We start from the raw sequence: 21,758 nt of genomic DNA, 5'->3' as shown, positions 1-21,758 counted from the left end.
TGTCTCATTTGGAGAATTAAACTGAAATTAAACTTAAAAGTGACATTTCAATAATTACCGAATAACCCTGCTTGCAGAGCATGATTACTTTTGACAGATATCGAATCATTTTTCATCGATGTCTTATTGGAATCGCTGGGCAGCAAGGGCAGCACCAACCATTCTTATGACCGGATGATTTTTTAATTTTTGAACTGTCACTTTTAAGTTTAATTCTTTAAATGAGACATCCAATCATTCTTGCTCTGTGAGCAGGGTTATTAAATAATCAAATTTTGATAATCATTGAAATGTCACTTTTAAGCAGGGATGCCAGAGAATATTTTCAAATGTCTTCACAGTAGTTTAAATATGTCTTCAAATGTCTTCAATATAAAAATTATGATTATTAACGAGAAATTTCAAAATCCAATAGGTTTGTAAATTCAATCATGTCCTTGTTTTATAGATGGGGAATGATGTTTATTTTTTTTAACATTCAAATATATTATACTGAGTCTGGTTAAAATTCCACCGGACTTTTTAACTGAATTTCCATGTGGAATTCTTCCAAATTTATTTTTAAAAAATACCCTTTACCTAAGGTTTCAAAATTTACCGTGAAATACTTGAAAAACATCCAGACGAAATTTCCCGAAGAATTCCTTTTGGAACACCCAGAGGATTTACTGAACAAACTTCTAGAGAAATTTCTGAAGGAACTTCCGGAGGAATTGCTGGAGGATTTTCAGAAGGAATTCTTGGAGAAACTTAAGAAGGAATTCGTATAGGAACTTCGGGATGAATTCCGGAGGGATTTTCTGGAGAAATTTCTGAACGATATTCCTGATGAGGGGCCCTCCTTAGCCGTGCGCTAAGACGCGCGGCTACAAAGCAAGACCATGCTGAGGGTGGCTGGGTTCGATTCTCGGTGCCGGTCTAGGCAATTTTCGGATTGGAAATTGTCTCGACTTCATTTTTTTATTTATCATCAGACTAAGGCCGGAGTGGCCTGTGCTGCACATAAAAGACTTCTCCATTCAGCTCGGTTCATGGCTGCACTTCGCCAACCACGCAGTCTGCGGAGGGTCCGCAAGTCGTCCTCCACCTGATCGATCCACCTTGCCCGCTGTGCACCTCGCCTTCTTGTTCCCGTCGGATCGTTGTCGAGAACCATTTTCACCGGATTACTGTCCGACATTCTGGCTACGTGCCCGGCCCACCGCAGTCTTCCGATTTTCGCGGTGTGAACGATGGATGGTTCTCCCAACAGCTGATGCAACTCGTGGTTCATTCGCCTCCTCCACGTACCGTCCGCCATCTGCAACCCACCATAGATGGTACGCAACACTTTCCTTTCGAAAACTCCCAGTGCGCGTTGGTCCTCCACGAGCATCGTCCAGGTCTCGTGTCCGTAGAGAACTACCGGTCTTATAAGCGTTTTGTAGATAGTCAGTTTGGTACGGCGGCGAACTCTATTCGATCGAAGCGTCTTGCGGAGTCCAAAGTACGTACGATTTCCAGCCACTATGCGTCTCCGAATTTCTCTGCTGGTATCGTTATCGGCGGTCACCAGTGAGCCCAAGTACACGAATTCTTCAACCACCTCGATTTCGTCACCACCGATAGAAACTCGTGGTGGGTGGCTCACATTGACCTCTCTTGAGCCTCTTCCTATCATGTACTTCGTCTTCGACGTGTTGATGACTAGTCCAATCCGTTTAGCTTCGCTTTTCAGTCTGATGTAGGCTTCCTCCATCCTCTCAAAGTTACGTGCCATGATATCAATGTCGTCGGCGAAACCAAATAACTGGACGGACTTCGTGAAAATCGTACCACTCGTGTCAATCCCTGCCCTTCGTATTACTCCCTCCAAAGCGATGTTGAATAGCAGACACGAAAGACCATCACCTTGCCGTAACCCTCTACGGGTTTCGAAGGGACTCGAGAATGCCCCTGAAACTCGAACTACGCACATCACCCGATCCATCGTCGCCTTGATCAACCGTATCAGTTTATCCGGAAATCCGTTTTCGTGCATTAGCTGCCATAGCTGGTCCCGATCGATTGTATCATATGCGGCTTTGAAGTCGATAAATAGATGATGTGTGGGCACGTTGTATTCGCGGCATTTCTGCAATACCTGACGTATGGCGAACACCTGGTCTGTGGTAGAGCGTTCACCCATAAATCCCGCCTGGTACTGCCCCACGAACTCTCTTGCAATTGGTGTTAGTCGACGGCATAAAATTTGGGAGAGTACCTTGTAGGCGGCGTTAAGCAATGTGATTGCGCGGTAGTTGCTACAATCCAGCTTATCGCCCTTTTTGTAGATGGGACACACGACACCTTCCATCCACTCCTGCGGCAGAACCTCATCTTCCCAAACCTTGGTAATCACCCAATGCAGCGCTCTAGCCAGTGCTTCACCACCGTGTTTAAACAGCTCTCCTGGTAGTTGGTCAACTCCAGGGGCTTTGTTGTTAGGGGGCAGCAGGGACCATGTCCAAGGGCTTGACGACCCCTCCCCAGCCGTCTGTGAGTCAGGGGGTTCTGCCTAGGAGGTGGTGGGGTTAACAGGGGGCGCTGTTAATTCCCTCCCAAAAACCACATATCCGCAAGCAAACCTTATCAAGCGACCGTGTGCCGCTTAAAGCATACAAGCCCCTAACCCCGAATCCCAAGGTGTCAGGCGACCCGTGCCGAAGGGATGAATGGCCTGGGGGGTGAAACAATTAGCCAGGTCGTTAACGGAGCCTGTGGAGGTTCCACAGAGTGAGGGCTGCTTCGGCGGCAAGCGGGTGGCAGTGGGTGGTACCCACACACCCCCAAGTGGTGCATATGTGGTGCAAGCGAACGGGAGTTAGGGGTATTACTCGTAATACCCCCACAGAGTGAGGGACCGAGTGTATGGGTGAGCACACAAGTAAGTCTCGCATGGTACGCATGGTCGGTAGTGTTAGATTGACTGAAGTCTGGTGAGGCCTGGCAGGAGTGTCGGGAGGCAGATACCTCTGCGGCACCTCAGAAGTAGGGGACACGAAAGTCTCGCTGCGTCTGGTAGGAGTGTCGGGGGGTTGATGCTTCTGCGGCACCTCAGAAATCGGAGACATGTAAGGTAGTGGTGTGACCCCGTCCCAGGATGGGAGACCACCACATTGGCTGAGGACTACCTGGGCCTCGAAACGTCAATGGGTGGGTGCTACCGGCATAGTACCTTATGGAGTCCTATTGACAGTATCAAAGCCCGGGTAGGTGAGTGTTAGGCACGCTTGACGTGCCGGGTGTTCCACGCCCAAACGATGCACAGGAGGTGCACAGAGTGGATAAAATGGGAGACAGGGGTATTACAACCCCACTGAGTGAGTGACTGAATGTCAAAGAGAGTGGTGCACAAGTGGTGCAAGCGATTGGGACTGAATGTATGAGCGAGCACACAAGTTAGACTCGCATGGTACGTATGGTCAGAGTGGCTGCTTAGGCAGTAGTGTGATCCGGCTGTCAGGGCCGGAATGACTGAAGTCTGGTGAGGCCTGGCAGGAGTGTCGGGGGGCAGATACCTCTGCGGCACCTCAGAAGTAGGGGACACGAAAGTCTCGCTATGACTGGCAGTAGTGTCAGGGGTTGATGCCTCTGCGGCACCTCAGAAATAGGAGACATGAAAGGGTCTGCCTCGTAGCTGAGGTAGGAGCGGCATAGGAGCCACCAACCTAGGGTCGCCTCCGGCTTGGTAGACAAGTGGTGCCACCCTGTTGCAGGATGGGGTGAACACCACACTGAGTGAGGACTGCCTATGCTGTGAGATGGCGGCATGGGGTACCCCTGCAAGGTACCCGTTGTACCCTTGCAGTCATTCAAGCGGCATAGACAGGTGAGTGTTGGGGCACATGTGGTGCCAGTGTGTCTTGTGCACATGTGGTGCATTGGGAGTGCTAGGAGAGTTGAGGCGTATACGTGCACTTGTGTACGTCATGTAGGCGGCGCAATGCCTAATAGTCATCCCCGAAGTATTGCTTAATAGCGGGCCGAGGGAATGACTGGAGAGGAAGGTGTTGGTTTTAGTGGGTCGGAAGTGGTGATCCCATCCCCACACTACCTGGGTTCGCCTCCCCAGGTGTCTGTTTGCAGATTTCCATTACCTTCGTTAAAAAAAAAAAAAAAAAAAAAAAAAAAAAAAAGGGCTTTGTTGTTTTTCAGCCGGCCGATCTCCTCCTGGATTTCCTGGAGATTCGGAGCCGGAAGTCGCATGTCCTGCGCGCGTGCTCCTAGGTTCATTACCATACCGCCACCGTTGTCTGCCATATCGCCATTCAGGTGCTCTTCGTAGTGCTGCTGCCACCTTTGGATCACCTCACGCTCGTTCGTAAGAAGGTTCCCGTTTATGTCCTTACACATATCGGGCTGTGGCACGTGGCCCTTACGTGAACGGTTCAACTTCTCATAGAACTTTCGTGCGTTATTAGCGCGGTACAGTTCCTCCGTCTCTTCACGGTCTCGATCTTCCTGCTGGCGCTTTTTCCTCCGGAAAATCGAGTTTTGTCTGTTCCGCGCCCGTTTGTATCGTGCCTCGTTCGCCCTCGTGCGGTGTTGCAGCAATCTCGCCCATGCTGCATTCTTCTCCTCAACTAACTGCTCACATTCGCCGTCATACCAGTCGTTTCTCTGATCCGGAGCCACCGTGCCTAGTGCAGCGGTTGCGGTGCTTCCAATGGCGGATCGAATATCTCTCCAGCCATCTTCAAGAGATGCTGCGCCTAGCTGCTCTTCCGTTGGGAGTGCCACTTCCAGCTGCTGCGCGTAGTCTTGGGCTAGTCTACCGTCTTGTAGCCGCCCAATGTTAAGCCGCGGCGGACGACTCCGACGCGTGTTGATCACCGTCGAGAGTTTTGAGCGCAGACATACTGCGACGAGGTAGTGGTCGGATTCAATATTCGCACTGCGGTAAGTGCGTACGTTCGTGATGTCGGAGAAGAATTTACCGTCGATTAGAACGTGGTCGATTTGGTTTTCCGTTACTTGATTAGGTGATTTCCATGTGGCCTTGTGGATATTCTTACGGGGGAAGAAAGTGCTTCGGACTACCATTCCGCGGGAGGCTGCAAAGTTTATGCATCGTTGGCCGTTGTCGTTCGATACGGTATGCAGACTATCCGGTCCGATGACCGGTCTATACATTTCCTCCCTTCCTACCTGAGCGTTCATGTCACCGATGACGATTTTGACGTCCCGCAGTGGGCATCCATCGTATGTCTGCTCCAGCTGCGCATAGAACGCTTCTTTCTCGTCGTCGGATCTCCCTTCGTGTGGGCAGTGCACGTTGATGATGCTATAGTTGAAGAAACGGCCTTTTATCCTCAGCTTGCACATCCTTGCGTTGATTGGCTCGACTTCCCTGGGCATAAAAGTATCATCGTGCTAGCCTCATGATATACGAATGCAAAAATGGTAACTTGGCTTAGAAACCTCGCAGTTAATAACTGTGGAAGTGCTTAATGAACACTAAGCTGCGAGGCGGCTCTGTCCCAGTGGGGGATGTAATGCCAATGAAGAAGAAGAAGATTCCTGAGGATTTACTGAAGGAATATCGTGTGGAATTCCTGAAGAAATCTCTAGAGAAACTTCCGGAGGAATTCTTGGAAGTAGTTCTGGATGAATTCTTGGAGGAGCTTCTTGAGATATAGCTGCAGAAACTTCCGAGAGAAACCCTGGAGGAAATACCAGAGAAATTCCGTACTTAGTATACTTCTGGAGGCATTCTTGGAGAATATTTCGGCAACACTCATGGAGAATCTTCCAGACGAATTCCTGGAGAAACTTCCAAAGGAATTTCTGGGGAAGCTTCTGGAGGGATCACTGGAGAATCGCGGGAATTTTTGAAAATTCTGGGGGAAGTTTTGGAAGAATTTCTGGAAGAACTTCCGGAGGAATTCCTGAAAGAACTGCTGGAGGAATTCGTGGAGGAGCTACCGGAGTAGTTAAGGAGGATCTTCCGAAGGAATTCTTGGATGTTCTTTCGCTGGAATTCTCGGACGACCTTACGGAGGAGCTCCTAGAAGAAATTCCAAAGGTATTCCTGGAGGATTTTTCGGAGAAATTCCTGAAACTTCCGGACAAATTCGTGTAGGAAATTTGGGAGGAAACGCTAGAACGATTATTTGGAGAAATTCATAAAGGAATTAAGATAAAATACTGGAAGAATGTCCAAAGATATTTCTTGAAGAATTACCAAAGGAATTCAAGGAAGAATTTAGCGAAGGTGTGATATAACTTTCCTCCGGATTTCTTTTAAGAACATTTTCCCGTAGTAATTTACCATGGAAGATCTGAGAAATATCTATTTAACACCAAAACAATTTCAATTTCTTGTCGACATTCGTAAGAATTTTCTATGAGAATTTATTGAGGCAAATTTCTTGTGGAAATCAAAAGGGATTTTTTGTGGGAGCTCAGTAAAACTTGGGGAAATTTCCCGTTTATTATTTGGAGTATTTCCTTTATTTCTTTTTAACGGAAATTATTATAAATTTCCACGATAATTTTAACTGAATTTTCAATTTCAATTCTCTTAAATTTAGAAAAGAAATTCCTCATCGGAAATTCTCCTTATAAAATTCACGAAAAATTCTTTTAAATTTTCACTGAGAAGTCTTTCAAAAATCCACGGGATATTCAAAGTTTTTCCCGGCGGATATTAAGAGGAATGTGGAATGATGGTATGCATATGCCATTCAGAATGAATTTAGAAAAAAAAAACTGGTTCTAGCTCAACGGTTGAATAGATTAAATCTAGTCATAGAAGAATTAAGTCTATGTTTGCCGCAAATTAGGTCATTGCGTTCCGAAATGATCGAAATACCATTTTGAAGACGCCGCCAAGAAAAATACAAAATACTACCATCGGGAATTTTTCACCAGCGCACAGCACGAAGTTAAGTGTGTATGAGGTCTTAAATGCGTTGCAGTTATCAACCGGCTAGTGTGAATGTATTTTATGTTTGAGATTCTAAGCTCGAGACAAAGACTATAATAACTTTTGTAATATTTATATACCTAGTTTACAAATAGATCGCAAAATTTATAAGCTTAAAAGTAAGTAATGAAATTGTATTTTCTATTCGCTGGATTATTGATTGTCTTCAAGTGTCTTCAAATAAGTAGATAAGTCTTCAAATATTTTGAAAAGTCTTCAAAATATCTTCACGAAATAAATGTCTTCACAGAGATTCAAATGTCTTCAAATTGAAGACATGTCTTCAAATCTGGCATCTCTGCTTTTAAGTGGCTCTGTGGCTAATGGGTCAAACACAATTGGTATTGCCTGATTTTCTCAAAATTGCACGCGGCGAACCCTTCATGAAAGGTACCGCCGCGCTTTTTGCACCCCGTTTACTTGATTCTTATGGGTGAATAGCATTGCGGTGTATCGTATGGCGCGGCCGTACCTTTCGACAGTCATTCGCCGCGTGAAGTTTTGTGCAAGTACCCATTTGGGAACACTACAAACGCCGCGCAGTGTATCATATCCAGAAAATCTGACAATACGTTTGCGTGCGTTTTGACAGTTTTTCCATGGGAATCAATTGCGTTTGGCCCATAAGGCTAAGGCTCTGTCTCATTTGGAGAATTAAACATAAAAGTGACAGTTCGAAAATTAGCAAATAACCCAGTCATAAGAATGGCTGCCCGGATAAAACAGTACCATAGGCTCAATAGTGTAAACAATTGGATTACCATATGCTTTACGGTATACAATAGGATATATTGTGTTTTGACGGTTACACATATTGTATCAACACCGTGGATATAATACGTCAACATAGTTATCTAATGTAACAATACTTGCAATTGTTTTTGGACCATTTAAGTACATAAGTTTTAATTATTAATAACTTATGAAAACTTTATTCAAAATGCTAAACAATATTTACCCCATTGCGTAAAAAATGCATTATTTTTTTTTCTAAATTTGATTGTTGAACGTTAAAGTCGACATAATTAAGAAATCCAAAATCGTATTGTTTTACTATAAAAATACAGTTGAATCTAATGTAACTCGAACGGTTTTCTTCGGATATTTCAACAATATAATTACGATACACTCTATTGTTTGACAAAAAAAAGTGTATGAAAAAATCTCAGATTTTGTATAGTTACGATACTTAACAACCCGTACGCTCTAATGCGAAAACTTCATTTACAATTAATTGAATGGTTCATAACAATACATTCTAATGTATTTCTATTATTTCATCTACAGTATAATCTAAGGTCAATTTATTGTTTTTGATAGTAATGTTACAATAAATTGCATTGTTTTTCTATAATATTTTTTATTCGGGTGGTGCTACCCAGCAATTCTAATAAGACATCGATGCAAAATGATTCGATATCTGTCAAAAGTAATCTTGCTCTGTGAGCAGGGAAAAGATATTTTAGTTACTAGATAAAGATTGTCGCTGTCGTCGCTGTCCGGAACATCTTTTGCTGGCGAGGATAGGGGAGCTAAATGTCAAAGAAGGAAAATCCATACGATTTGACAGGTATGTACCACACATGTTTCGGACAGCAGAACAAAGGGAACAGTAGCGACAATCTTTATCTAGTAACTAAAATATCTTTTGAGCAGGGTTATTTGATAATTATTGAAAAATGTCACTTTTAAGTTTAATTTCAGTTTAATTCTCCAAATGAGAAAGACTCTATGAACGACAATACGGCTATTCGATCTCTGAGTCCGAATCCCTTATGAACAAAAGTATTGTTATATTCGGAAGCAGAATCATGTTTTGCTTAATTATTTTTACAATATTTTTAAAATCTATCACTAATTTTATTCTACAGTTTCAATAGTTTTTACAATAATATACTTTATTGATAAACACGTATATAAGCATTTGTGATATTTTATGCTGATGTGTATTCCAATGATTGCGGCACTTTTTCGTAAGAGCCGCAGAACAAACTATAGGATGCGATATTCGGAACGATAGCCGCAATAGATTTTGGCATTCCTCATGACGCCATATTTTATATGTTGACTGTTTTGCGTAAATTTTGTTTACATCTAGAAAAATTACAAAATCTTTGCATACAAGCTAAAATTTTGGTTTTCATACATAAAAATCGTATAGTTCGTAGTGTATTACAGCAGGGATATAATTTTGCTCGAAGCAGGAAAATAAAATTGACCAAAAACGGATCGCAAATATGGAGATGGGCACATTGAAAAATTTGGAGCTGGATAAAATCTGTCGGATATGTTTGGCGATCAAAAAGGAAATGCGACCGCTGTTTGGCGAAATGGTGGCAGAGATGCTGATGGAAATCGCTAAAATACAGGTGAACTATTCCCTCTGGTAAGCTTAGTTGAAGAAATGTGATTTATTTTCCTTCTATTTGTAGATTGAGCAAATGGACGGCTGGCCGGACAAAATCTGTATCCAATGCATCCATCAGGTCAGTCGCTGTCACGCTTTCAAAACTCGGGTCGAGAAGTCGGACACTGCCCTGCGACACTACATTAAAGGTATCACCGTGGTTACAGAGGGGCAGATGGCTAAAGAAGCGCTCGCTGTTGACGTTCCAAGGCCGCAGATCGCACCTCAAAAGATTCAACAGATTCATCCGGTAAGTCTAGTAACCGCTTATAAAAACTAAACATACAAAGTATGCTCGTTTTTGGTTGATAACTGTGGAAGTGCTCAATGAACACTGTAAGCTCGGAGACTACTAATTTGTTTCGATTCAATTTAGAGCAATCTGCATTAGTAAAAAGTTTGATTCACACTTTCTGATAAGGAGATGGTTGATATTCTAAGTTATTTTTTTTGCAACAACTAAAAAAAATTCTTTGCAAGGTGTTCAGATAATATTAACGTTGCTTGCTTGAAATCTTTGTGGTTTTGTTACTTGCTCATTATTTTGTGTTACATTGTAATTGTTAATATCAATCACTGTTTTAGGCTCCTCAGATTCAGGAAATACACATTCAACGGACGGATATACCAACAATAACAGAAGCTGCTCAACCTCCGACAATGATACTGACGAATGCACACCTCCTCGGTACCGGAGCACAAATAATCAATGCCGGCCACTTGCTAACTACGGCTACGGGCCAACAGATCATCCAAGCTCCCCAGTACCATGCGGCACAGATAGGGCAGTTTATTCAGGGACCGAATAACACGATACAGATGATTACCCATGGAGCGCCCCACCCGCAAATTTTGCAAATTCAACGGACGGCAGATGATCGATGCGAAATAATTGTTCAGCCAGACATGGCAGAGCAGCAACAGTATTATGAGGAAAATAATGGTAAGAAAATAGCATAGTATGATGTAATAATATTCAACCATTGTGACTTCTTTGTCAATTGAGGTAAAGGACGGGATGTGACGATGGAGATTTATCCGCAGTACTCTCACCCTATTTGATATTCCGGGAAAACCAGTTCGAGCTGTCATTTCAGCTAGAGTAGACGTTTTCTTAGGAAGCTTACCAAATTTTTCTTCGAAAACTTACTTATCGATAATTTAACTATCTTAGCCATAAAAGTGGACAAAGATAATCGCGCGCGATCAAATAATGTATCCGACGGTGGATCCAACATAGTTATCCGTAGGGCCTATGATAAATCTAATTCGTCGCAGCCATCCCTAACCTCAACGATGAACGACGCAGACCGTGACCAAGCAAAACGACGAAAGTACTCGAATGGTAACCTGCCACCTTCCGCTAGCAGCTCTAGCCAGCTGACACAACCGATGGTCGAGACGCACAATGTGTATGAATCCCTAGCCTGCATGGACGAGGACAGCGCCGGACCGAACAACGCACACACGCAGCAGAAAACAGTGTCTAACAGAGCAAAGGGAAACAGACTACCTCCGATTTCTATTATCAACAAAGGTACCAAACACATTCGGGAATTATTCAACTTGGCGAATATTCCACAAAGCAGCTACCACATGAAAGCGGTAAAGTCTGGCACCCAGCTTACGGTGAATGCAGAAAACAGTTTCGATGATGTCATAAAAACTTTGAAAGATTCTAACACGGAATTTTTTTCGTACACTCCATCAAATAAACAACCAGTTAGAATTATTCTATCTGGTCTATCGCTTTATGATTTGTCAGAGCTGAAAGCAGAGCTTAATTCGTTTGACATTCAACCGCTGGAATTGAAGATCTTCTCACAGAAGAAGCACGGCCCCGAAGATAGTGTTCTGTATCTACTTTACTTCGAAAAAAACACCGTAAAGTTACCTGAGCTGCAACGAGTCAAGGCCCTTTTCAACGTGATAGTGAAATGGAGATATTTTGTTAGGCGGCCTAATGACGTGGTGCAGTGCCATCGCTGCCAAAAATTTGGGCATGGGCTGAGAAATTGTAATGTCGCCCCACTGTGTGTGAAATGTGGAGAAAAACACTTCACAAAAGATTGCAGCCTCCCGAACAAGGCCACTTTGAAGGAAGGTAACGACCGGGATCGTGTCCGCTGTGCAAACTGTAGTGGCAACCACACGGCTAATTTCCATGGATGCCCAAGTCGCAAAGACTATATTAAACAGCTGGATTTCCATCGTCAACGAGTGGCTAAAAAGTCGAACAGGTACTCTGGTCCGATACGTGTATCTACCGGTGCCACATCGAATACTACCCAGGGCAGCAACCGAGTAAACACCGGACGTGCCACCTACGCACAAGTTCTGGAAGGCCCTAGGCCACAGATCAGTGGACAGTCAACTTCCCAGCTGTTCACCATTTCTGAATTTCTATACTTGGCGGAAGAAATGTTCCAGCGTCTGCAAAGTTGCAACAGCAAACAACAGCAATTTCTAGCTCTCCACGAGCTGGCAATCAAATTTGTGTATAATGCCTAACTCGTCCCCTCTACGTGTGGTCAACTGGAATGGTAGATCCATCCAAAACAAGCAACTAGAATTTTTTGACTTTTTACAAAGCCACAATATAGATGTAGCGGTAGTTACAGAAACCTGGCTACGTCCCAACATTTCATTCCTACACCCAAACTATTGTTGCATCCGATTTGATCGTGGCACAAATAACGACGCCGACAGAGGCGGCGGCGTTCTAATAGCAATACGAAGGGAAATTGGATTCCAGGAACTGCGAACAAAAAGTAAAGTAATCGAAACGGTCGGCATTTCCATTCACTTTGGCGAGCACAAATTAAACATCATTGCTGCTTACTTCCCGGGTAGCAGACGAGGTTCTGACTGGTCATCTTTCCGCCAAGACATCCGAGCCCTCTCGAACCATACTGACCCCTTCCTCATTGTTGGTGATTTTAATGCCAGACATAATCAGTGGAACTGCGCCACAAACAATAGAGCCGGAAATCTCCTTTTGCAAGAAGCTACTCACTGTGGTTTTACCGTGCACTATCCGGACACTCCTACATTCCTCTCTCATGGTAGAGGGCGTCCGTCTACCCTTGATCTAGTGTTATCAAATAACATACTCAACATGACCAAGCCAGTGACTCTCAATGAGCTTTCCTCGGATCACCTGCCAGTTTCATTTGAGGTCACACTTACTGAATTTACTGAAGAGCAAATTAACACTTTTCGCTGCTACAGCCGAGCTAATTGGATTACCTTCCAGAGAGTGATGAATGCAAAAATAAACCTGACAGATCCGCGGATATGCAATATAAACACCGAAAATGAAGTAGATGCGGCCCTCACTCACCTTAAGAACGCCATCACTGAAGCCGAAGCAGCTGCCGTTCCAGTAGCCGTCTATCAGCCATATGAAGTTGCCCGCATATCAGATGAAACTCAGCAACTAATTCGACTCCGCAATTGTCGCCGACGTCAATGGATGAGAACGAGGGATCCCATACTGAAGGAGATTGTTTCTTCTTTGAACGAGCGAATTCGCTACGACTGTACCCGGACACGTTTCAGCAAATTCCAAAGTACATTACTGTCCTTAGAACGAGGAGACAACAAGATCTGGCGTATAACGAAAGCTTTAAAAAACCACTGTAAGTACAGCCCTCCTCTTCGCAGCGGTGAGTTCTTGATTGCTTCCCCTGCTGAAAAAAGCAAACTTACTAGCTTCAAATTTTGAAAAGTCACATGACAACCAGCTCGCTGATGATCCTATCACTGCAGCTATCGTGCAAGACTCAATCGTACAGATTGACCAATCAGTTGTACCAACCGACAACTCTTGGCTGGTACAACCAAAAGAAGTCGATAAAATAATTCGAAAACTGAAGCCGAGAAAAGCTCCCGGAATTGATAAAATTAGAAATTGTCTGCTCAAGAAACTTCCGCGGAAAGCAAGAGTATTTATTTCCAAACTATTTTCTGCTTGTATCAAACTCTGTTACTTTCCACAAGAATGGAAACATGCAGTAATAGTTGCAATTCCAAAGCCAAACAAAGATGCCACCTTACCGTCCAATTACAGACCAATCAGTTTACTCTCATCGATAAGTAAACTGTTTGAGCGTATCATTTAACTCGCATTGAAAGTCACCTGGATACCAATCGCATCATACCGTATGAGCAATTTGGGTTTCAAAAAGGTCACTCCACTAATCACCAAACTGCAAGACTGGTAAAAGAAGTGAGGCAAAGATTTGAGGAAGGATACTCTACTGGGCTTATTTTGTTAGACGTGGAGAAAGCCTATGATTCGGTGTGGCATGACGCGGTTCTGTATAAAATGCTCCAGGCAAACTTCCCAGTTCGAATCATAAAAATTATACGGAGCTTCCTGAAGGACAGAACTTTTGAAGTCTCTGTAAAACGGTGTTCATCCGAACACAAACGTGTACCGTTCCAGTACCCCAGGGTTCTGTACTGAGCCCCACATTGTATAACATCTTTTCGGCGGACATTGTCAAGGTTGACGGGGTCCAGTACTATTTCTTCGCCGATGATACTGGATTCCTCGCTTCCCATCGGGAACCACAAGAGATCATCGAAAAACTTCAGAGAGCTCAAAATGCTATTCTTGAATATCAGCGTAAATGGAAAATCAAGACCAATCCAGCTAAATGTCAGGCAATTTTCTTTACTCGTCGGCGAAGTCCTCGGTATATGCCGCAGAATGAAATAACATGTGGAGACATCGACATTCCATGGTCAGAAAGTTCAGTATATCTAGGACTAACACTGGACAAAAAGTTAACTTTTGGACTGCATACCAACAACTGCATCAAGAAATTTAACAAGCTCACTAGAGCACTCTATCCACTCGTGAAAAGAAGATCGCAAACCGTATTCCGACCAACGATTACCTACGGATTTCCAGCCTGGTATAACTGCGCCCAAAGCCACAGGAATAAAATACAGGTAAAGCAAAACCGACTGCTTAAGATGATACTGGATCTTGAACCATCCCATCCAACGGTGGACGTCCACAGGATTGCTGGAGTCGAGCAACTGAACGATTGGTTTACGAGACTGCTGCCTAAATTCAACCTAAGCTGCTCATCGTCAACGAACCCGCTACTGCAAGAACTGGCAGTTTAGCTCGCTGTGATATTAGTTTATAAGTAGAATACTCCATTTCCCTTTTTTGTTTTTCTTAAACTAAATCAAATTCGAAGGTTTTTTTTTTCATAAGAACATTTTCCTTTCATAGCTAAATTATTAAGTTGAATGTAATTGAACAAATTGTGCATAGAACTATATACTGTTGCAAGAGTTTTCCAAATCTCAGTCAAGAAAACTAAACACAAAATGTATTTTCCACAGTTTAAAAACAAATAAAAATAAAAAAATATTCCGGGAAAACAATGTTTCCACATTATCTTTCTGATCAAAATTCCTTTCCCAAACCTCAACATATAATCGCTGGATTGTTTGCCTTTCTCGTACGTAAATGCTATAGGAACCAATCTTTTGATTGAAGGCTCGGAGACCCATGGTGTTAAATACCAATCGATACCGCTCGACGAATTGAGGCGATGTCTGTATGTGTGTATATATGTGTGTGTATGTGTAGAAACATATGAGACACACTTTTTGGTACTTAGCATTCTCCGCAAGTTGCAACCGACGCGGATTGCGGTCTAGTTGTTTATTATTGAAAATTGGCTCGATCGGCCGTTACGTTCCAGAGTTTTTGGAAAAAAATATTGTTTTTACTATGGGTCTTGGACATTTTTTTTTTTACAAAATCAGATTTTTTTCCAGCTGCAGCAATGCATTCAAATGACCGCAAATAGATGTAAATGGATGGAAATAACAATCACTAAAGTGTTAATTTGACTTCTCTTATGTGTTTTGTCTCCAGTAGTCTGGGGTCTCCAGAGCAAAGGCGTGGGATTTCCAATCCGGAGATGGCGAGCTCGATTCTCGGTCCGGTCTAGGATGTTTTCGGGTTGGAAACTTTCTCGACATCTGGGCATAGTGTATCCATTGTACTTGCCACACAAGATACATACTCGTGCAATGGCGGGCATCAATTAATAACTGAGGAAATGCTTATAGAATACTAAGTTGAAAAGCAGGCCAAGTTAAACTTGGAATGTACAACCATTGGAGAAAAAGATGTGTTTTTTTTTTATTTTTATAATGCACGGGAAAGGGACCACCAATGCTAGGTGGATTATTCTGGATTTCGATTGCACGAGTAATCCAGCGCTAATTCTGTAATTCCAACGAGTAAAACGCCCATTCAATAATTATGAATTTGATCTATTTGCTTGTAGTACTAACTGTCAACCCAGTTCAATCCGTCCCACTGATGGTAGCAGCCCCTACAGCAACGCTTCATCATCATCTTGCACAGCAAGCCCTTCAACAACATCAACAGCAGCAACAACAGCAGCATCAGCAGCAACAACAACAGCAACAGCATCATCACCACCAGCAACAGGCCCACCAACAGCAGCTTCATCAGCAGCTGCAGCATGAAGATCAACAGGAGGAGGAATCTGCAGAAGAATCTCAGTTGAAGGGTGACAGTCAGGACTCCGATTGTGGCGATCAGGATGATAGCCAGTTGGATAATGAAGAGTTCATAGAAGAAGATCATCTTGAAGAGGAGGACGAAGAAGAGGAGGAAGAAGAAGAGGAACAACAGGAACAAACGGAGGTTGAAGAGACATATTATCTCTCAGATTGTGAATCAGATGACGAGGAAAAAAAGTTGGGTAAGAAAATGTTTTGAATCTATCGATTGCTTTGCTTGGAATTAGCATTTCTGTTACATTTGCAGAAGAATTCATGACGCATCAAACGTCCTGTCCTAGCCCTGGCCGGTATGTGTGCAATTTGTGTCGGAAGGAGTTTACTCAACCAAAATGGCTACAAACGCACATGTCCTCCCACTCAAACTGGCTGAAGGTAAGTGTAGAAGTATATGGTATTTGTCTCAAGGTTGGCTGTTTACAAAGTTTGTCCCGTTGCTCTGGACTCTGGTCATTAACAGAATCCATCAATGGATGATTCACAACTATAATATATCCCTGGATGCTCTATTTCTGATTCTGAACATTCCTAAAAATTGCACTATTCGGCAGACCAGCGTGACAACTATGTTTAGCATGGCAATAAATCTCTTATTATTGTGTAAATAATTCCCAGGCCAATTGTAAAAAGCAGCCCGAATGTGAAATATGCCATAAAAGCTTCCGAGGTCCAGGGATGCTTCGAATGCACATGAAAACTCACGAGGTAAGTGACCATTTAATTTAGGATTTCCTTTTTGTTCGAATAGAAAAAAAATACTACGCTTAAGGAGGCCGCTATTAGATTTTATGAAAAAGATTTGCGTTCCTCCGTAACACTGCGTGACTATTAATCGACCGAAATATAGTGGACATTACACATACCACTTTGACCTAGGTTTTAAAATAAATATGAAAATAGAAACATGAGTTGTAAATTCAATCATTACGAAGTTAAGCAATAATGAGTGCTTGTTAATTATTCGGTTAAAACTTTTATTTTCAGAAAGGAGATAAACTACCTTCCTGCTCGATATGCCATAAAGAGTTCAAATCGAAATCCATCCTGTATCGTCATCGACAAACACATTTTGAGGTAATGAATCAAAGAATTTTATCTACATATGGCAGCAATATGAAAACAATGTACCTCTTCCACAGAAAAACTTCGCATGTACCTTATGTGACAAGCGGTTCAGTTCGAACTATCAGTTGAACATCCACGTGCAACGACATAAAAAGCAAAAACCACACAAATGCCCCCACTGTGACAAAGCGTTTTACAGTAGTTCTGATTTAAAGGTATGCGAGCGGCAAATCATTTCGTTTGCTGATTTTAATAATTTTCTTGTAATCTTTTTTCCAGATACACGTAAATCAACATCTTGGAATAAAAATTATCCAAATCAAGAAACCGACAACGCCCAGCTAATCCATAGATAGTTGAATAGTATTTTAATAGCATGTTTAGAATAATTCAATCAACTTGGGAGACATTCTGGTTCTCCACATTTGATGTGCTCTCAGTTCCGTGTGCTACACCGAGTAGCTTTCCTTTTCCGTGCGTTTTCAATATCTAAGGGTACACAAATTGTAAACAGTGAAGTCCATTTGTATATATTATACAAAAATTAGGGAAGATAAAGATCCGTACGCTCTATATTTCAATAGATTTAATTTATACATAAGTCGCTTGTGCAATGCTTATTTTAGTTATAATGAGATTGTTTTATGTTAGAATAAAAATTGAGAATCAGATTTAAAATCATTGTATATTAATAGTAAAAGTCGAGTTAGTGGAATTATCTTGTTGTATTTTTTATTTAATTTATTTTCTAATATGTCTCAAAACGCTTCAATAAATTGACTTTATAATTTTTCAGAATCTGTTTTACTTTGTCCCTTTTTGTCTGCGTCGTACAACAAAGTTGTACTCAATGCCAAAACGGCCGGTACTGTGTGACTCCAAATGAATGACACGATGAGGTGTTAATAAATAAACTAATAAATAAATTAGTTTCCTTTCAACAGCTATTGAAGACAGACGTTTCTAACTACTCACTACAGGTTATGGGCCTGTCCCTTTTGAAATAGTTATCCGCAGTTTTCTTGAATATGCTATCCAAGTTATAAGCTCCTTACCAGGAAAGCTATGCATCTCGAATAGTACGTACAGTACGCGTTGGAAAGATTACTATAAGACGATGCGCTCCATTTGCTCTACCTATTACAAATACCGATGTCAGTTAATAAAGCTTGAGACTTTATGACAACGTCGAGCTTTACTTCAAAGGATGTTCGTCTTCGATATAGGGGAAAAGGCGGCCTTGGTAGGTTTTGTTCTATTATTGGCAGGGGGGTTTTTGTCGACCGAATTTTATGAAATTTGGCTACAATATTCTTTGATATGCAAAGAATGTTTAGGCCAAATTTGAGCATTATCAGTCATAAAAAAACCCTGACAATAATAGAACAAAACCTGCCAAAGCCGTCATTCCCATTAATTGCCAGACGGGTAGAATGACCGAATCTTCTGCGTCAGGCGAATTTCTATGTTCCAACACGCCTATCTTGCCAACGATGTTACTTTTATACAAATCGACATCGCACTGTCTTTGGAGAAAATTAACCTTTGGAAAAATGTTTAGATATGCTCAATAGGGTGCCAATGAAAATGACATTTTTGAATTTCAAAAAACGACATTGCTCACAAGTTTCATTACCCCAAAATATGACCCTATGTAAATTTTGAGCTCATGCGGACATGATCTAGAAGTGCCTGAATAATCGAAATTTTGAAATTTTTATCCATGAAAATTTTTCCAAGGGGGGCCAAAGGAGGGCCAAAGGAAAAGTCGAAAATCGATTTTTCGTTTTTAATGCCAAATGACTTAAAAACGCATGAAACGTCGAGATCTGATGTTACCTCATTTTTTTAAATCGGGGTTTTCTATTAGAACATTTTTGGGACTTAGATATTTTTTCAGACGATGAAAATTTTTTTCATAGAATTTTAACACCGTTAAACACGCAAACGTTTTCGTAGCCATGGGCGTAGCCAGGATTTCGAGAAGGGGGGGGGGGCAACTTTTTTGGTCTTGGTTCTGGTTTTTGGTCGTAGTTTTATAGTAGATTTATAAAAACACATGAATATTAACACATGAAACCAAATCCAAACCAAATCGAAACAATAATGATTAAAACAATAATGGATTTAAAAATGCGTGATTTATTGCTCATCAGATATTTTTAAATACAGTGAGAAAAATATTAACGAACTTAGTATTCAGAAAGAATATAAAATCGGCTATAACAATTATTATAAAAATCCTGCATTCTTCCATAAGTTTAAGAAAACTAGAACCATACATCTGAATTTGAATTTCTAAACAAATCCTCTTTGAAATAATATTTATTATAAAATAGGCAGAAAAATCAATATGCAAGTTTTCTCCAGGAATTCCTTGGACAATTGCTCCTGGCACTCTATCCGAAATTCAATCAGGGATTCTTTAGGAATGCTTCCAGAAACTTCTTCGACAGTGTCTTCAGGAATTCCACCATAAATTTTGCCGGGAATTGATCCGAAAATTCCACCATTATTTACTCCAAAAAAATCTTCACGAACTTCTTTATAAGTTCTGCAGAATTCCTTGCAATAATTCAAATAATTTCGTGTTGTTTCTCATAATTTTTAAGAATAAGAATTGTTGGATTAACTCCAACGGGAATTTTCCGATATTATTATTCTCCGAGACGGAAATGATGAACACAGATTATCCGTTTTTATAGGTAGAATATAATATTCCTACGGAGAAAATTTTCATTTTTACCGGTCTTACCGGTAGGAATTCAATATAAATTACTGGTTTGCACAGAATATTCACCAATATTAATAGTAGAGCATTTAGTATATGATTATTCAATTTAAGATTCGCAGACATAAGCATAACTAGGTACGTTTTCTATTAATCCACGTTTGACCACTCACCCTGTGACAGGTGGAATACTTGTCACTTCAATATGTCATAGCAATTTTCTCGCAGGGTTGCGAGCAATGTTGATCTACGGCGATAGATGCGCGCGCTGGCCTAATGGGGTAGGCCAACAGTCCCCCGGGGTACGCCAACTCTCAGTTGGCTTACTGCTCCACGCGCTGAACGTCCAGAATCGCCAACTTCGCCACTGGGCGCTCGTAGACTCCGGAAATAGTTTTAACGGTCGCTGATCTAGTTTGGCCATCCCGGCTGGGAGTCGTAGATATAACCCTTCCTTTCGGCCAGCAGTTCCGAGGAGATCTAGGGTCTGCAATTACCACAATGTCCCCGACAACGATGGGTTTGGTTGGTTGAAACCACTTAGATCGACGGGTAATCTCCGGAAGGTAATCAGAAACCCAACGTTTCCAGTACAGATTTGCCAGGATCTGAGATGTACATAAATTCTGCTTCAAGGCATGACCGGTGTTATCTATATCTGTGAGCGGTTTAGACCCGTTCGATGAACCGACCAAAAAATGGTTCGGAGTGAGTGCTGGGCCTGAATCGTCATCTACTGGAACGTGTGTGAGTGGTCGGGAATTCACTACATTTTCGATCTCCGTCAGTAGATTCCGCAATACTTCATCGGACAGATTCTTGGTGGTGCAGACACTCAGCATGTTCTTCTTGACGGTTCGTATCAACCGCTCCCAACTGCCACCCATGTGTGGAGCCATGGGAGGGTTAAAGACCCATTCGGTCTCGGTGGTCGTAAACTCCCTCATAATTTCACTTTGGTTGATGATCGCATCTAGTTTCTGCAGCTCTTTGTTAGCGCCAACAAAGTTTATACCTCGGGCGCTGTAAATCTTGCGAGGTTGACCGCGACGAGCGGCAAAGTTTCGAAGGGCCATAACACAGGAATCGGTGCTGAGCGAATTAACGACTTCGATATGGATTGCACGGATGGTCAAGCATGTCACCAACATTCCCCAACGTTTTTCAGTTCTCCTGCCAACAACTACTTCGATTGGACCGAAATAATCTACTCCAGCGTGTGTGAATGGTCGAGAAAAGGCAGCCAAACGTCCTGGCGGAAGATCGGCCATCATCGGCACCTTCGGTGTAGACTGGTCGTTTTTGCATTTCTGGCAATTTCGGCGGACTTGATTATAACAGGTGCGCAAACGTGGTATTTGGTATTTTTGGCGGAGCTCGTTTATGACTGTTTCATGGTTTTGGTGGTGATAGTTATCGTGGTAGTGGTGTATTATTAAGGTGGTTATATGGTGCCTTCTTGGAAGGATGATGGGATTCTTTGCATCTTCGGAGGCATACTGGCACGCAGCGATTCGCGTTTTCATTCGCATAATTCCCCGCTCGTCTATCCACGGAGATAGTGTGTAGAGCGTACTGGATTTTGAAACAGCTTTTGTAGGAGTTTCAGCCTGGTGAACTTGGAGTATGCGGTGCTCTTCCGGATATCCTTCCTGTTGGGCGATGCGTAACAGAAGCGCTTCCGCTGCGCTAAGCTCTTGACTGGTTAGTATTCCACGTTTAAACTCTTTCTTCTTCGACTGATGACGACAATTCTTGATGAAACGGTGCACTAGGGCCGTAACTCGTTGAAGCCTCTTCCAGTTAGAGAAATTTTGGACCCAAATTACCGGAGCCGGAGAGGTGTGGTGGACTAGCAAACTTGTCAGCAGTTCAGTATTCGTTGAATCGATACGCTTACAAAAAACCGGCCATTTATCCACGTCTTCATATAAAAATCTGGGACCTCGAAACCATCTGCTTTCATTGGATAGATCGGGCAGCCCCTGCCATTTGGTAGCATCATCTGCTACGTTCAT

General features: G+C 42.3%; 2 protein-coding genes across 2 annotated transcripts; one reads left to right on the top strand and one right to left on the bottom strand.

The window, feature by feature from the left end:
• The first annotated feature begins 8,981 nt into the window (after positions 1-8,981).
• Positions 8,982-17,807, top strand: LOC134219236 (chorion transcription factor Cf2). The gene is made up of 9 exons (XM_062697942.1): positions 8,982-9,318; positions 9,382-9,606; positions 9,942-10,299; positions 15,683-16,126; positions 16,192-16,319; positions 16,560-16,649; positions 16,929-17,018; positions 17,084-17,224; positions 17,289-17,807. The coding sequence occupies exons 1-9, from the start codon at positions 9,187-9,189 to the stop codon at positions 17,352-17,354; spliced, it is 1,674 nt and encodes a 557-aa protein (XP_062553926.1). The 5' UTR covers positions 8,982-9,186; the 3' UTR covers positions 17,355-17,807.
• Positions 17,808-20,063: 2,256 nt separating this feature from the next.
• LOC134222279 (uncharacterized) lies at positions 20,064-21,758 on the bottom strand. Its single transcript, XM_062701424.1, has one exon. The coding sequence runs from the start codon at positions 21,756-21,758 to the stop codon at positions 20,064-20,066; it is 1,695 nt and encodes a 564-aa protein (XP_062557408.1).

Source organism: Armigeres subalbatus, chromosome 3, assembly GCF_024139115.2.
Source record: "Armigeres subalbatus isolate Guangzhou_Male chromosome 3, GZ_Asu_2, whole genome shotgun sequence".
NCBI lineage: Eukaryota > Metazoa > Arthropoda > Insecta > Diptera > Culicidae > Armigeres > Armigeres subalbatus.
The sequence above is the reverse complement of the archived record's forward strand: the minus strand, read 5'-3'. Positions and strand labels throughout refer to the sequence as shown.

Coding starts and splice junctions, on each gene's coding strand:
- LOC134219236 (XM_062697942.1), top strand. CDS start 9,187: ATGGAGATGGGCACATTGAAAAATTTGGAGCTGGATAAAATCTGTCGG. Junction 9,319..9,381: donor TGGAAATCGCTAAAATACAG/GTGAACTATTCC, acceptor TTCTATTTGTAG/ATTGAGCAAATGGACGGCTG. Junction 9,607..9,941: donor AGATTCAACAGATTCATCCG/GTAAGTCTAGTA, acceptor TCACTGTTTTAG/GCTCCTCAGATTCAGGAAAT.
- LOC134222279 (XM_062701424.1), bottom strand. CDS start 21,758: ATGAACGTAGCAGATGATGCTACCAAATGGCAGGGGCTGCCCGATCTA.